Source organism: Grus americana, chromosome 16 (assembly GCF_028858705.1).
Source record: "Grus americana isolate bGruAme1 chromosome 16, bGruAme1.mat, whole genome shotgun sequence".
Taxonomy (NCBI): Eukaryota; Metazoa; Chordata; class Aves; order Gruiformes; family Gruidae; genus Grus; species Grus americana.
In genome coordinates this window covers 10,909,551-10,924,146 of record NC_072867.1, presented here as the reverse complement: position 1 = coordinate 10,924,146, position 14,596 = coordinate 10,909,551, and the positions used below count along the sequence as shown (strand labels likewise).

Genomic DNA, 14,596 nt, shown 5'->3' with positions numbered 1-14,596 from the left:
TCAGAGCATGTGGCAGATTCACAGCTCTCATGGGAGGGCACACTGCAGAGGCCATAGGATCCCATTATGCTGTTTATGGGGACAAGCCAGACATTTGTCTCGCTGAGACTGGATATCAGTTGGAGATGCACCAACCACCCATCCTTTTCCACAGCACCTTAAAAAAACTCGGAGGTGGGGCTGGTACTTAAAGAAATTTTGATGCTGGGAAAGAAGCATGTTGGAAACCTGAGGCATTTCAGCCAGACGCAGATGCAAAGCCGAGAGGGGGCACAACCTGCCGTCAGGGACCGAGCCCTCTCCTGCCAGCCGCAGCGCTGCCCTACGCGGGGAGAACGCTGCCGGTGCTCGGCGCTGCGCAGCGCCGCGGCCAGACCGCGCTGTGCCGCTCCCTCCCCGCCGGAGCCCTGACACCGCCTCCCTCATTAGCATCCCTTCCTCCTCCTCCTCCTCTCCCTCTCCTCCCCCGCCGCTGGCCGGGCGCAGAGGGGTGCATGGCAGGAGCGACGGAGCCGCGGCGGCCCCGGGCAGCAGCAGCAGCAGCCGCAGCCGAGCCGCGCTCTGCTCCGCGGCAGCGCCCGAAGCAACTTTGTCGCTCCGCGGGGTGCGGGAGCGGGGCGATGTGACCGCGCACCCGCCGCCCCGCAGCCGCCCCGGCGGCGGAGCCTCCCCGGCAGCGCGGAGCGGAGCAGAAGATCCTCCCCGGCGGCGCGGAGCGGAGCGGAGCAGAAGAACCTCCCCGGCGGAGCGGAGCTCCCCCCGCCCGCCTCTCTCCCCGGCGGCGCCCGCAGCTCGGGGCGGGAGCGCGGATGCGGCGCGGAGCCCGGCGGCCCGGCGGAGCCCAGCGCGGGGCCGGGCCCTGCCGGGGCGGGCGGTCGGAGGCGCGGGGCGCGGGGGGATGCTGAGCCCCGCAGCCCGGCACCGCGCCCGCCGCCGGGAGATGCTCCTCGTGGTCGCCCTGTGGCTGGCGTGGCAAGAAGCGCCCGCGGCGCCGACCCCCGCGGCGGACGACATCACCCGGGGAGTTGTGAGTTACCCGCGACCCCCCGCCCCCGCTCCTCTTTGCTCCCACCCGGCACCCGCCTGTTTGGGCCCCCCCACCGCCTCCGGGTATCGCCGGCCCCCGCGACGCTGGGCGAGCTCCGGCGGCTGGAAATGCCCCCCGGAGCTCCCCGCTGCGCGGTGCCCCTGTGCACCTGGTGCCCCCCCAGCACCCTCTACGTGGTGTCTCCCGTTGCCCCCCGCCCACTGGAGGGTCCATCTTCCCCTCCCCGCCCTATGCCCACTGCACGGAGCCCTTTTGAAGCCAGCGTCCCCCCTCCCTTGCACCCGGTGTACGGTGTGTCCCCTTGCAACCATCGCACGCACACTCCGCACCCAGTACGGTGCCCCCCTGCACCCTGTTGCGGTGGCCCAACTTTCCCCCAGCCCAGCATCCACGGGGTGATGGCCCCACCGGTGTTCACACATGGATGGTGGTTTCCCAGGCGCTGAGAAAGGACTGGCCTCTCTCAAGGGCTCTCAGCCTGTGGTGGAGCCAGCAAGCGGGGTAAAATGGCACGTCTGGAGTCTGAGCAATCCCTGGGGATTGGGACGCGCTCAGGGATCCGTTAGGGTCTGCTCTGTGCCAGCAGCAGGCAGAGGCTTCACTTCATTGCAGTGGTGTGCAGAGCATGGGTGTACTTGTGGTCCTGCTTCTCTGCTCACAGGTACCTGCTCTGTTTGCAGGAAGATGACAAGTTTTAGCTGGCAGCAAGGGCTCAGGTCATGTCCCTGCCAGGTCACGGTGCCAGCAGGTCCGTACAGCTCCACGCCATCTCCTCCGAGAGGGGAGAGATGGAGGCTTTTCTCGTGGAGGAGGAAAAGTTTCTTGTTACTGATGCCTCACGACTGGGTGTTGGAAAGCTGGCTGTGGCTGGGCATGGACGAGCAGTCCTGGGGCTGGACCCGCCAGTTTGGAGAAATTCCCTGAACTTCAGTGAATTTCAAAACGCCGCCTGTGTGCCGGTGAGAGGGAGGGAGGATTTGCAGCACGCAGGGTTATCTAACGAGCGGGGCTCGCACGGAGCAGTGTGCCAGGACGCTGATGCTGATGCCGCCGAGGCTCAGCCGCCAAGCGCGTGCTCCGGCTCGCAGGCTCCTGCTCAAACACCTGCCGGGAAGGACAAAGCATATCGTTCCCCATCGGTTTGTAGCAGAATAGAAAATATGGGGGAAATAAGGCACATCTGCATCGTTATGGTGCATTTGCTTTCCTCTATAATCAAATGTTGAAGCTGGAATTAATATTTCATGCAAACAGCACATGAATTGGTGTATTCTGCCCCAATCAATTTGACTCAAACTTCGTCTTTGACCTGCTTTTACCCTTGCTACTGTACATGCTGCACTCAGCTTTTACGGGTTAAATGTTAATACTCGAGGGGGCTTATTAGTTATCACTGACAGCTTTCAGGCATTAAGGTACCTTTTTTTTTACCCTGGACTGGATTTGAGCAGTAGCTCAAAACCATGCTGAAGAGCTGTGGCAGTCTCACAAAGCAAAATGTGCTGGGGATGGTGATAGCAGTGCAGAAGTGAACTGCAGGAGAAGGGGATTACAGAGTCCCAGGTTAAGAGGCTATTTAGGCTGGGGAGGACAGAGTAGATGATGTCAGGTCGGTGTCTCGGTGATATCTTCCTGGGGCAAATACATCTCTCTGGCTGGAGATGGGGCTGGTGGGATTACGAAGGGGTTGATTGTAAAGCAGGTTTGCGCTTATGCCCTCTAATGAGCAGCAGGATGCAGAAAATGCCAGGTATTTTCGGAGGTGTTTGTCAGGAAAATACCACTGTGTGGGAAGTGAGAGCTTTTAGAAAAATTATTTGACATCCACTTTATGAAGCAACTAAGAAATTAAAGATCTGTGATGCATTTCAACCAAATATTTGAAAACTAGGAAGCATGAAACCATGGCAATAGAAAGCTCCGCTAACCTTTGAAAATTATATCCAGCAATTCTCTGCAGTAAATAGAGCACAATGTCAACAGAGCTTTTACATCCCAAATCCCCCCCCCTCCTTGCAGCCGGGAGGCTTTCAGTGCCAAGCAGGACTGCGCCTCCGAGCTGCGTCCTCCGCTCCAGTCCTGCCATAGGTTTGTTTTAAATGAAACAGTGATGCTGGGCCAAATTAAAGTTCAGCAAAACGAAAGAGGGCTATAATTCAAAGGCAGTTCTTGTTAGAGTGCTGCCCAAAGTAATACAATATTGAATGATTCTCCAGATTTCATTACTAGTGGAATATCCTGCCCAGTTTATAAATCTAGCTTGATTATTAATGTTTTTATTGTTTTCCATTAGCTGCTCTAACAAAGAGAGCATAAAATAGCAGATGGAATGGAGCTTGACTTGAGTGTTTCCCTTGAATTTTAGTACGTTGCTTTTGAGATTTACTACTTTGCATTTTGCACTGCTGCCTTTACAGTAAACCCCCGCATCCCTCCCCACCGCAGTGCCCAGCATTCGCTAATCGCATCTTTTTATGGCTGTTGGGCTTGAGCGTCTCAGGGGTGCGAGCAGCAAAAACTTTATATAGGTTAGTAGTAACCGAGTAATAAGAGCTCTCACTTCACTGGGCTTTGAACCAGGTCTGAAGGGAGGTCTACCTTCAAGTTTTATTTTTCAGAAGAGCCGGCGCAGTGCAGTCTCTACACTGAAGGTTTTGACCTGGAGACCCGCTGGTTTGTAAAGGAGCTGGCTGTTAAACAGGTAGCTCCCGCCTGCTGGGCTGCAGGTACGGCAGCTCTGCGGTGGGACGCTGGGCAAAAGCTGTGGCTTGGGCAGGGACTGATGCCCAAAGCTCAGCAAGCTGGGCCTGAGGGAGATGCTTTGCCCTGGCACTGGGATTGTGGGACAGGAGTTGGTGGGGCGGTGGTGGCTTCACCAAGATCATCCCTTGTGGACACGGGCTCTGGCGTCAGTGGCCAAGGGAGACAGGAGTGCCAGGAAAGTTTTAGTTTGGTTACAAGAGCGTGGGTGCAGAAAAGACTAGTGTGAGCAGCTTTTTCTTGACTGCATGGTCAGGGGTGACAGGAAAGGTCTGTGTGTGCCCCCCAGGCGTTTCTCCAGCTGGGGCTTGCTGGGCATTCCTGGGGGCTTGCGTATGAGCGATGCCTCTCTCGGCCTCCCGCTCACAAAGCCTGTCTGTGTTGTTCCCAGAGAAGTTGCTCCCAGGGGATGGAGGCATTTGCATTCATCGGTGGAGACCACGGACCCGCGTCCCCCTCCGCCGCAGTCCCAAGCAGCTCTTTGTTCAGGGCAGGGCCCTCGCCTTTGTGGCAGCTTCTCATTTGAATGACAAGGATGCGCTTGTGGGGAGAGCAGGGGTGGCACAGAGCCCTGCGAAGCTGTGCCCCCCCGGCTGGCTGCAGTTGGCCAGGGGACAGACAGAGGTTCCTCTGTGTCCCCACACCAGGGAGCGGAGGGGCAGGAGGAGCAGCAGTTGCCTACAAATCTGTGCCCTGCATCTTCCAGGTGCCAAATTTCAAAGCAGAAGCCGGCCTGCGCCTGGGGAACGGGCTCCTTCTTGCTGTTTCTGGGGTGCTTTTCCTGCCTGCAGTAGGGTAGGAGCATCCTGCTGCTGTTGCTGCCAGATGCCCGTGTGCAGCCGCACACGCCGGTCCAGCTGCCCTCCTGCTCCCGCCTGCCCTGGGATCAGCCAGGAACTCTCCTAAATTGCTGCATTTAAGCACCTGGGGTTGGGTATGGTGTCTCTGTGCTTACCTCCTGGTTCAAGGCTTGGGATAATTAGCCCTCTTGAAGTAAAATCCTTGTACGGAAATAGGCTGTTCCTTCTATCGGAGAAACTACCAGACTCATAGCCTTCTGTTTCTGCTAATGGGGAAATTAAAAATTGATAATCCCAGTTGGAGGTTCATTCAGCCTCCTAAAATGGCAAGCCTTTCAGGACAAAATGCTCAATAGATTCCCTAAACAATAACGCATTCAGGCCAATGGCATTGGAGAGAGGAGCTTTGCTTGGCCCCTCTGCCATTAAAGCACTTCATTGCCTCCCCGTACAGAGCAGTGGCCATCCCAGGTCCATGAATTCCCTCCAAGAAAGTTAAGCTACCATGTAAAAATAAAATAAAGTGCTGCTGGTTAGATTTTAAGGTACCTCTTGAAGCCAAAGTACAATGCAAACTAAATTGGCTTGACAAAAGGCTGGCTGGAAGCTTTCAAATAGGCTCCTGTGAAAGCATTTAATCTGGTATTAAAGCCCTGGCTGGTTTGAACCGCTACTTCCCTTTCAGATTTGAGCATCCCAGACCTCCAGATACAGTAATGCAATTTCCTTCTGGCTTGGCTGCTTTTGTGGGCCCAGCAGTGTGAATTACCCAGGGTAGTTAAGCTAAATTACCCGCTTTAATGAGCCTCTGCCCTCAGGAAGGGTTCAGAGCGGTGTGTGAAAGCCTGCTGTCGCTGGGGACTTGCCCAAGGTTGGTGCTGGGGATGGAGCGGGTGAGCTCCCGCCTTGGCCTCCTTCTCCATCCGTGGGCGCTGCAGAGAAGCGTGGGGTGGCAGGACCCCGCCATCCCTGGTGGCAGCGTGTGGTGGAGCTGGACCTCTGTACCCTCCGTTTGCCCCTAAAAACTCACGGGATTCTCACAAGGGAGGTCGCTGCCTGCGTCCACCTACCTGACTCAAGCTGCGATATTTTGTTATTCTCCCTCATTAAGTTAAACTTGCAAAGAGGCAACGGGAACTGCGGCGTGTTCCCATCCCCTGGTATTGGACAGGGCTCTCCCGGTGTGGTGTCCGGGTGTGACTCACCAGCAGCCCCGCTGAGGACACGGGGGTGACATGGGTGACGTTGTCACAAAACCAGAGGGCTTGGATGTCTCCGACACCCTGCTCTGTCCCCGCAGGTTCATTAGTGCCAGCGGTGGCTCGCTCTGACTCATCGCCGGGGCCGCGCACTAATTTCTCATTATTTACTCATTGGCAAAAGCGCTGCAGGAATGGGCTGTGTGGCTCAGGGAAAGGTCACACTGCGGCTGAGGGAACCTTTATTTCTGGGTGGTGTGGGAGCAGACGTGTACCCTGTGTGGGGGTCTGGTCCTAGCTGGCCTCGTGGAGGTGACAACGTGGGAGGGAAAAGTCCTCGCATCTCGGGTGCGAATGGCCGGCTGATGGTAAACCTGGTAAACCTGGGCCACCGCGTTGTCGCTCTTTAAAGTGTCTCATTTGGAGTAGAGCTGCACTTGAAAGCCAAGGATTTGCTTTCAAAATAACCCAAGATCTGACAGCAACAGTTCTCAAAATGCTTTCTTTAATCAAAATCACTTTAAATGGGTAGATTTGGGAGTTTCAGAAGCTCTTGCTGCTGCACGCGTGCAGCTGCGTGTGTCTTCTTTGTCCCAGATTTTTATGAGGATTGTCTCTGATTTCTGGGTCAGAGAATTAAGAGATTTGATGTTATATTAAAAAAACCCACACCAAACCACATATGCAAAGTTAAATCCAGCACAAAACAAAGCAGACGTGCGGGGGCGAGGGGAAGAAGCTGCTGAAGGACTGGAGAGTTTTAGATGAGCATAATGAGAAACCGGTTTGTTCGGAGGAAAGTCCTGCCGTGACTGACATCGGAGTAAATGCTGATGTTCACCAAGGAGTGTGGTCTTCAGGTGGGACTCTGGCAGTTTGATTAGCCATGATGATTTAATAGAAAAGAACCCGATTAAATCTGAGGAATTTCCTGCATCAGAATAAACCATGTACACAGAAAATCATTCTTCCAAGAAATCTGGAGATGATTTACAGCTCCTGGCAAGAAGGGTCCGAATACAGTGATTTGGAAAGTGGCAGTATATTCAGGATTTTTTTTATATATTATTTTTTCAAGAGGGAGTTTCTGCCTGTTGACTGTCAGTGGTCAGGCAGAGTTCTTCACACTGGCTGACATATTATTTCATCCTGACAATATTGATCTTTTGGGTGAACAAAAGCAATTTTACCTGTGTCACAGGGTCCTTGCTTGAAGGTGATGGACATGTTTGGATTATATCATCTTGTCATTTAACAAACCCCAGCTGGCATCTCCTGTGGTTCAGCTCCCAGCTGCTGAAGATCACCCGACAGCCTAGGCGCTGCCGATATGTCCTGGGTTTGCTCTGCAGTTCAAGTGTGTCCTACGCAGCCTGCTACACGTGTCCTTCTTTAAGGATGCGGGACAAAAGGTTCTCTCGTCCACAATACAAGTAGGAGATAAAAGGTCTGGACTGCTTCATCCACAGGTCTGTCTTGATTTGAGGAGGTTGCCTGTCCTGCACCACTGTGGAGGCATTTAACACCCATACAGCTTCCCCAGGGCGTCCATCCCAAACCACCCGGCTCTGGATTTTTCCACTTCCCACCAAGTGCCCCGTGCTGAAGATGGCAGAGAGATCAAAAGGAAACTTCACAGGCTGTTGCCAGACTTTGGGGATTTCACTGTCCAAAGCTTTTTTGAGGCTGAGGAAGCAGATCTGAGAGCAATGTTGGGGCCAAGTGAGCAGCTGAACCCTGGAGGAGTCCTGAATGGGATAAAAAGATAGAAAAGACTGGTGTGCGAGGAAGGGGTTCCTATGGGACCCCTTTTGAGAGGAGAGCCCGCTCATCTGAGGAAGCGTGCACTTGATTGGCAGCTGTAGACTTTACAAAATACTGCGAGTTATAGGCTATACTGCTTGTTTGCTGGCTTTGACTGTCTACGTGTCAGTCAACACTTCATGAAGATTTTCTTTTCTCAGTAAGATGTTGTCACATGCAGAAGTACTACTGCTGATATTGTGGCTGAAGTACATCTCAGGAGATGGATTTTCATGTTTCCTTCGAAGTCGGAGCTGTGAGCCCTCACGCCCTGAGCTGCCGGGCGGCTCTACTGGGCTCCTCCACAGCCACCCTGGGCATAGTGCCTTCTCAAAGGCCTATAACCAAAAAAACCATGGTGGTCTGCTTGGGTAAAGGGTGTAACACAAGAAAATGCTCCTTTTGCCCTACTGTAGCTCCTAGGAAGTTTGGCTATGGGATCCCAAGGAAAGCATGAGGACCAAAAAGATACCATAACTGCTAGAGGCAATCGCACCACGACTCCAGATCTAATTACCTGTAAGCTTTGGAGCTGATGAATTCAGCCTTTGGGAAATGGTGTCAGGTCTCATATATCACTGAGTGACAGAGAAACAAAGCAGTCTCTCCTGTTTTTCTTGAGCGGACCATGTGGGATCTCCTCTGGAGATATTACATCCACTCAACGTCAGTTATGTGCTAGCTGGTGCTTGGCCGAGGCTGCACCTTTGACAAGGGACGTGGTGGGGAGCATGGGGAGCTCCCACCAGCCCGTAGGCTTGTTCCCACCTTGTTACTTGTGTTTACTTTGTCATTGCTGTTGCTTCTTCGTGCTCATAGTCTCCCTCTGGCACATCCGCCAGCAGAAGGGCAGTCAGTGATGCTGCTCGAGAAGCATCTTTGCTCCTTTGATAAATTCTCTGCATTAAATTGGCTTTTATTTTTCTTGTTTGTTCTCCATTTTGTTGCTGCTCGGCAAATTCCCCATTGCTCTGTACCAAGCCATGCTGTCTCTACCTTTGCATCCTTCATGTCAGAGATGCATTTTTGTTCAAAAGCGAGAGGAAATTGGGTTCACGAAAGGGAAATCCCTCACAGACACGCTCGTGAAATGGCAATGTGTTTTATATAAAGGCGCAGCTAAAGAGAGGTAGGTGGTTTGGGACTTTTGCCACATTCTGTTTATGCTGCAGAAATGTATCTTCCAGGTCTGATCAATGAGACTCCGAAATGAGGAATAATCTTGCATGGCCTCAGCTGGCACTGAAGTGTACAGCAATCCAGTTCTTCCTCCCGGGCTGGATGCATGTCATATTTCATGACAGAATGACAACCCCATCAGACAATCTGTTGCTGTTTTGGCATTTCTAATACACCTCGTACTTTGGTATGCACACACTCGGTGTCCAGCAAGATCAAGATAATCTAGAGGAAATCAGCTGTCATGCTCCAGGGTCCCATGTGGGTGGTGAACAGGGCAATGGTGATTCGAGTAGTCTTCTACAAGTTCACCTGGGTTAAAAAACTCCCCCAAGAAGATACTGAAATGCTCTTTCTATACCTAAAAACCAGGGCACCAGGTGCCTCATCCACCAGGCTCTGAGAGATGAGATGTAGTTGTTGATGAAGCAACCGCATCGTTTGCTGAAAGGTAACCTGAGCTCTGAGCACCAGGTCTCTAATAGTCGAAGGCTTCCCTTCGTGAAGGGTATCCAGTCCAGCCTGGAGTGGGGTGGCTTTCATAACGTCTCCTCCTTTGACCATCACTGCAGCTCCCTGGGGTACAGCTCAAGGGGCTCCTCGTGAGAGGTGGTTGCTGGGTCAGTGCTTGGCAGCATTATGTATTTCAGCTCTTAAGAGCTGCTTTGTTCCCCATCAAACCGCGGCAGCGCAGAGGGTTGCATGGTGGAGGAAGAAGTGCTTGATGTATTTGCTCAGAGTTGCAGTATGAATATAAATGCTGCTATGTGGCAGTTGTTTGCGTGTGGTTAGGCTGTACCTCGGAAGGGTTCTGGCAGCACTGAGTCCTGTCACCGCTCGTGACACTGCTGGGAGCCAGGGGCATTGGGTACCAATGGGAACTGGATGCAGCTGCAGGATGCAGGTCTCCCAGATGATGCCCTGGAGTGACTTCTGCCTTCTGAACACTTACAGGTCTCACCTCTGGGTTGGGGTAGGTGTGTGTCCCATGGGCCTGCTCTGCAAAGCCCATCTGCTGAGCCGGGCCAGCTCTTTTCATCCACACTTCTGTTACTGGGCGGGGGGTTTGCTTTCACTGGTCTCTCTCTTTCCAGCTAGGTCTTTCCCTGCGTCAGGGTTTGCCAGGAGCCCAACAGTGCCCTGCGGATGAATCTGTTTCCCCAGAGCAGCAGCTCTTCTACCCTTCTCTTTGCTCTCTGCAAATTCAACTTCAAATAACACCTTGGGCTCTGTGGGTTCATGCTCCCCGCCTGGGCTGCGTGCTGGGATTGCAGAGGTTGGAAGAGAGATGGGTGATGGTGGGTGCCTGTCCACCCAGCCTGGTGGGACTCCTCTGCCCCCACCAGGGAAAGCCCGGTCCCCTCCTGCAGCCCCTCAGCATTAGCAGAGCTGCTCTAGACAGTCGCCTTTCTGAGCAAAAGGGGTTTCTTTCTGCAATAGCAAATGTCTTGGTGAGCCAGGGCTCCAGAACTGAGATGTCCCCGCTTCCAGCCTTTGCGGGGAACTCCTCTGGGAGATGTACATCAACCGCTTTTCTTCTGCAGACAAAACCCCAGGACGGCATCCCGTCGCTGAGCCTCCGGCGTGCCCCGGCTCCAGCCGCGGCGGGGCCGGCCGTGGTGGGAAGGGGCCGCGCAGCCCCGGGGCCGGGCGGGCGCTGCTCGGGGACACCGGTGCGTCCCCGTCGGTGTCGTACCGCTGCCCTCTTGTGGAAACTGGGAAAATATCCGAGAAAATATGTTGGTGCTGGGCTTGGTGCCGAGGTTGGAAATGCACCCGTGGGAGCAGGGTGGGGTGCTGGGCTGTCCCCCCGGGCCTGTGCTGTGCCCAGCCTTCCGGACGGCTGCCCGAGTGCCTTTTTGGTTGCTGTTATTAATAGAGAGGGAAGGAAATGGTATTAACTTAGCCTGGGAGGCAGAGGCTCCCAGCATTCAAATCCTGCCCCTTGGTGCAGACCCTTGGTCAGTAAATCACTGCGTGGTGACAGTAGTCTGTGCCTTAAGCGGATAAAGTTTGCGAAGTGCCTTCTGTGCCTCCTTGCTCTTATTCTGCAGTAATTGCCTTTTACCTCATAGCAAATACCTTTATCAACAGCTGCACAAACTTTGACTTTCTTCTTGAAATAGACTACCACGGTGCTGAGCCCACTGATTATTTCCCGTAGCCGCAGCGCAGGCACAGACCCACCATTGCCTGTCTGCGGCGGCTCTGCCACTCTCCTCAGGAAAGTGTTATACCACTTTGGCCACCTCCTGAAAATGTGAGTGGGTGAACGTGCCCACGGGACCGCAGTGCGAATGTGCTGGCTCTCGCCTTCGCAGCCCAGCACCACCCCTCCGTTGCACTCAGGCAGCTCCAGCCGCAAAGGGTGATGATTAATAGCTGCCTTGGAGCAAGCCTGCTGGTGCCAAGCATCTTCTGACCCCACCAACTGCCTCGCTTCCAGGCCCCTTTTTAATAGCTGGCAGAAATCACGATATGCTGTGTAGGAAGTGCCAGCCTGACACCTTTGGTTTGTCTTCCATCCTCTGTTCTGGTTTCCCAGCCCTGCGGGACCCTGGTGAACTACGTGCCCGTCTCCCACCTCCACCGTGAGAATAGCTCAGGGGCTGCTGCTTGGTAAGCCCCAGTCCCACAGCTTCCCTGAGCTAAAGTTCATAGAGTGATAGAATGGTTTGGGTCGAAAGGGACCTCAAAGCCCATCTAGTTCCAACCCCCTGCCATGGTCAGGGACACCCTCCACTAGACCAGGTTGCCCAAAGCCCCATCCAACCTGGCCTTGAACACTGCCAGGGATGGGGCATCCACAACTTCTCTGGGCAACCTGTGCCAGTGCCTTACTGCCCTCATTGTAAAAAAATTCTTCCTAATATCTAATCTAAATCTCCCCTGCTTCAGCTTAAGGCCATTCCCCCTTGTCCTGTCACTCCATGCCCTTGTAAACAGCCCCTCTCCAGCTTTCCTGTAGCCCCTTTGGGTACTGGAAGGTGCTATAAGGTCTCCCTGGAGCCTTCTCTCCTCCAGGCTGAACAACCCCAACTCTCTCAGCCTGTCTTCATAGGAGAGGTGCTCCAGCCCTCTGATCATCTTTGTAAGTTCTCCTTATCGTCTCTGCATTTCCCTCCTATCTCATTTATTAATATCCTCTTCCTGAAAAAACAGCCTCTGTTTTAAATTTCTAAAGAATTTTAACTATTAAAACCATTGCATCCTCTTGCATTTCCCAGGCGCTTGGCAGCTCCTCTTCCTTCCATGCTTTCCTGGAAAGCAGTGTCCATAAAAGCCCAGCCATCTTGGCAGAGGTCATCAGTGCCAGCCCGAGGCAGGGGCAGTGTGGCGTTGGAGGCGAAAGGGAGTCAGAGTTGCAGGAGCTTTGTGTCAAATTCATCCGGAGTCCTTGGAGTGACTCGCTGTCCCTCCTGCATCCTGCCTGTCTGTGCAATCACAGATAGTCCTTTTTGCTCGTCTATTTAGAGGAATTGGTTCTCTGGGCAAGGACTTCTGCTCTTTGTAGCTCTGGGATCATCTCTCAGCCTCTAGGTTATCTAGACCCATACCATGTCTGAACCCTGACAGTCCCGAATTCATTTCCTTTTGGTGAGGCACAATATTGTATTTCTGATGTTGCATACAGGGAATTCAGTCTTGGGAGCCAGACTTGTTCAGAGCCAGGTTTGAATGGGCATGAGGAGCTGAACGAGGAGCCGAGCCCTTCCTCACGTGCTCAGAGAGGCTTGGATCTTACTCAGAGCCAAGAGATACAACTGCAGAAATTTAATTAACATTGCAAAACCCTGTAAAGCAGAGTTTCTGGAAAAATTGCCAGCTCCGCTGTGCGAGTGGGTAGGATGCTTGAGCAGCCTCCACAGGGATCTGTCACAAAATAACAAATGTTTCTTCGCCCAGGCGGTTGCGAGGACAATGGAGGAAATCAATGTGGCACGCTCTCCTCCGCTGGGGTAGCCTTGAACCCTAAAGAGAAAACTAATTGGCAGCCAGGTCCCAGCACATCACCTCAGGATGCTCCAAAGAGCTGGAAGTTGGTGGGTAGCAGCTGGGAGCAGGGCGATGTGCCGGCTTGGACCACCTGGGGAAGGGTGCAGGGTCTGGCCGTTGTCCGTGGGTGATGAACCAGGGCAAGTGTGAGCCCTGAGCAGGGGCTGGTGCAGAGGAGGTCACCTCCATTTGCAAATTGGCCATTTATTGTTTATAGCTGGGGGGGGGAAAGTGACCACCTGCAGCCATGAATGAGCCTTAAGAAATAATAATGAAGGTAGTGGCAGGTGGAGTAAAATACACACTCACTTGTTTCCTCCACAACCATGAGAGGGGCAGAGGGAATTGCTATGTTGAGATAGTCCCAGTACCTCCATTTTTCAAGGGCTTACAGGTCTCCATCCATGTCATTCTGGAGGAGGAGCAGCTCATTCCAGGGGGGGGTCCTGCACACCATGGGAGCAACCTTGCTTTCTGCTGTGATCGTATCATCAAAGTCCAGACGGGACGTGCTCAAGCCGTCTGCAAAGGAGGTGACCAGAACTTTGGGGACTGCACAGAAACAGGGGTGTCAGACTGAGGGATCACTGCCAGTTCCCAGTTAGCCTTATCTTCAAGGGGCATAAGGGTATATCAGCCAGAAAAAAAGGGCAATTCTGCTCCTCATTAAGAAAGATAAAGGAAATTAGTTGTTTCCACGGCATCAAAACAGCTGATGGAAGCTGGTGGACTCCAGCCTCCCTGGGCCTGACTTGCTGGCACGCAGCGGAGCGGGAGGTAACCTCGGCAAGAGCAGCGACCGAAGCAGCTGCGAACAAATACTTTAAGGACTCTCCTGACATAAATAAACATGGAAAATAAATGACGTCCCAGGCACTCTGCCCTCAACTGATGGGAAACAAGCTGCATTAACATAGTAGTTCAATAACCTGGAAGAGCTTCAAAAGAGACCTGCTCGCCAGCCTCAGGAGAAGGGGATGCGCTGCCTGTGAGCTTGCAAAACAAGATTATGAAATGTGGCAGAGCACAAAGCGACAGGGTGGGAAAGTACTCAACAACTGAATGATGAGAGATGATGGTTTTCCTACGAGGGAGAGGAGGTGTCCGTAGCCGGTGGTGAGTGTGCAAGGTGAGGGCAAGGGTACCAGGTTTGTACCCTGAACTTTGGAGCTGTGACCTGGGAAAGTCGCCTGGGTTTTCTGTCCGTCACACGAGTAGTAATCGTGCTTTCTGCAGGGGAACATGCTGGGAGTTGAGATGAGGATGCATAAAGTCTCCTAGGGGACTTAGTGACGTAAATCTCATTCCCAAAGGTGCAGAAGTAGGTGCCTAAGGCAGAGGGGGCTGCTTCTGCCGTCATGGGCGGCTGCCCGGCTCTCTGTGGCACAAAAACACTTGAACTTCACCCCCAGCCCACCCTGCTCCTTCCTGCTTCCCACCACGTCAGCCCATCTCCTGCTTCATCCTTTAATTAGACAGGACGGGGTGTTACCCCGGTATTCAGCGCTCCCTGAAAGCTTCTCTCTTATGGCAGCGTCTGGATGGATCGGAGGGGTTACCGCTTCTTTTATTCAGACTGTTGCATTTCTCCAGCTTCTCTAGAAAATTCCCTTTGTTCATTAAACGACCTGTCTGTTAGGGCCCAGATGGCTGCTTTTCTCTCGGCTTTAGAAATCGCCTGCTTAATTTCCCTGGAGCCCTGCCAGCCCTGTGCTGGGGAGGGGGAAGGAGAGAGACCGTGCGGCAGCCAGCGCGGCGTGCACCGACGTGCCGCGGCCAAGAGGCTCTTGCAGGGCTTTCCCATCAAAGGG

General features: G+C 53.5%; 1 protein-coding gene across 1 annotated transcript in view; it reads left to right on the top strand.

The window, feature by feature from the left end:
- Positions 1–476: 476 nt before the first annotated feature.
- MMP17 (matrix metallopeptidase 17) overlaps positions 477–14,596 on the top strand; it is a 68,891-nt gene continuing 54,771 nt past the window's right edge. The window contains exon 1 of the mRNA XM_054844898.1: positions 477–1,027. Within this exon, the coding sequence (XP_054700873.1) occupies positions 899–1,027 (129 nt within the window). The 5' untranslated portion in view covers positions 477–898. The remainder of the gene's footprint in view (positions 1,028–14,596) is intronic.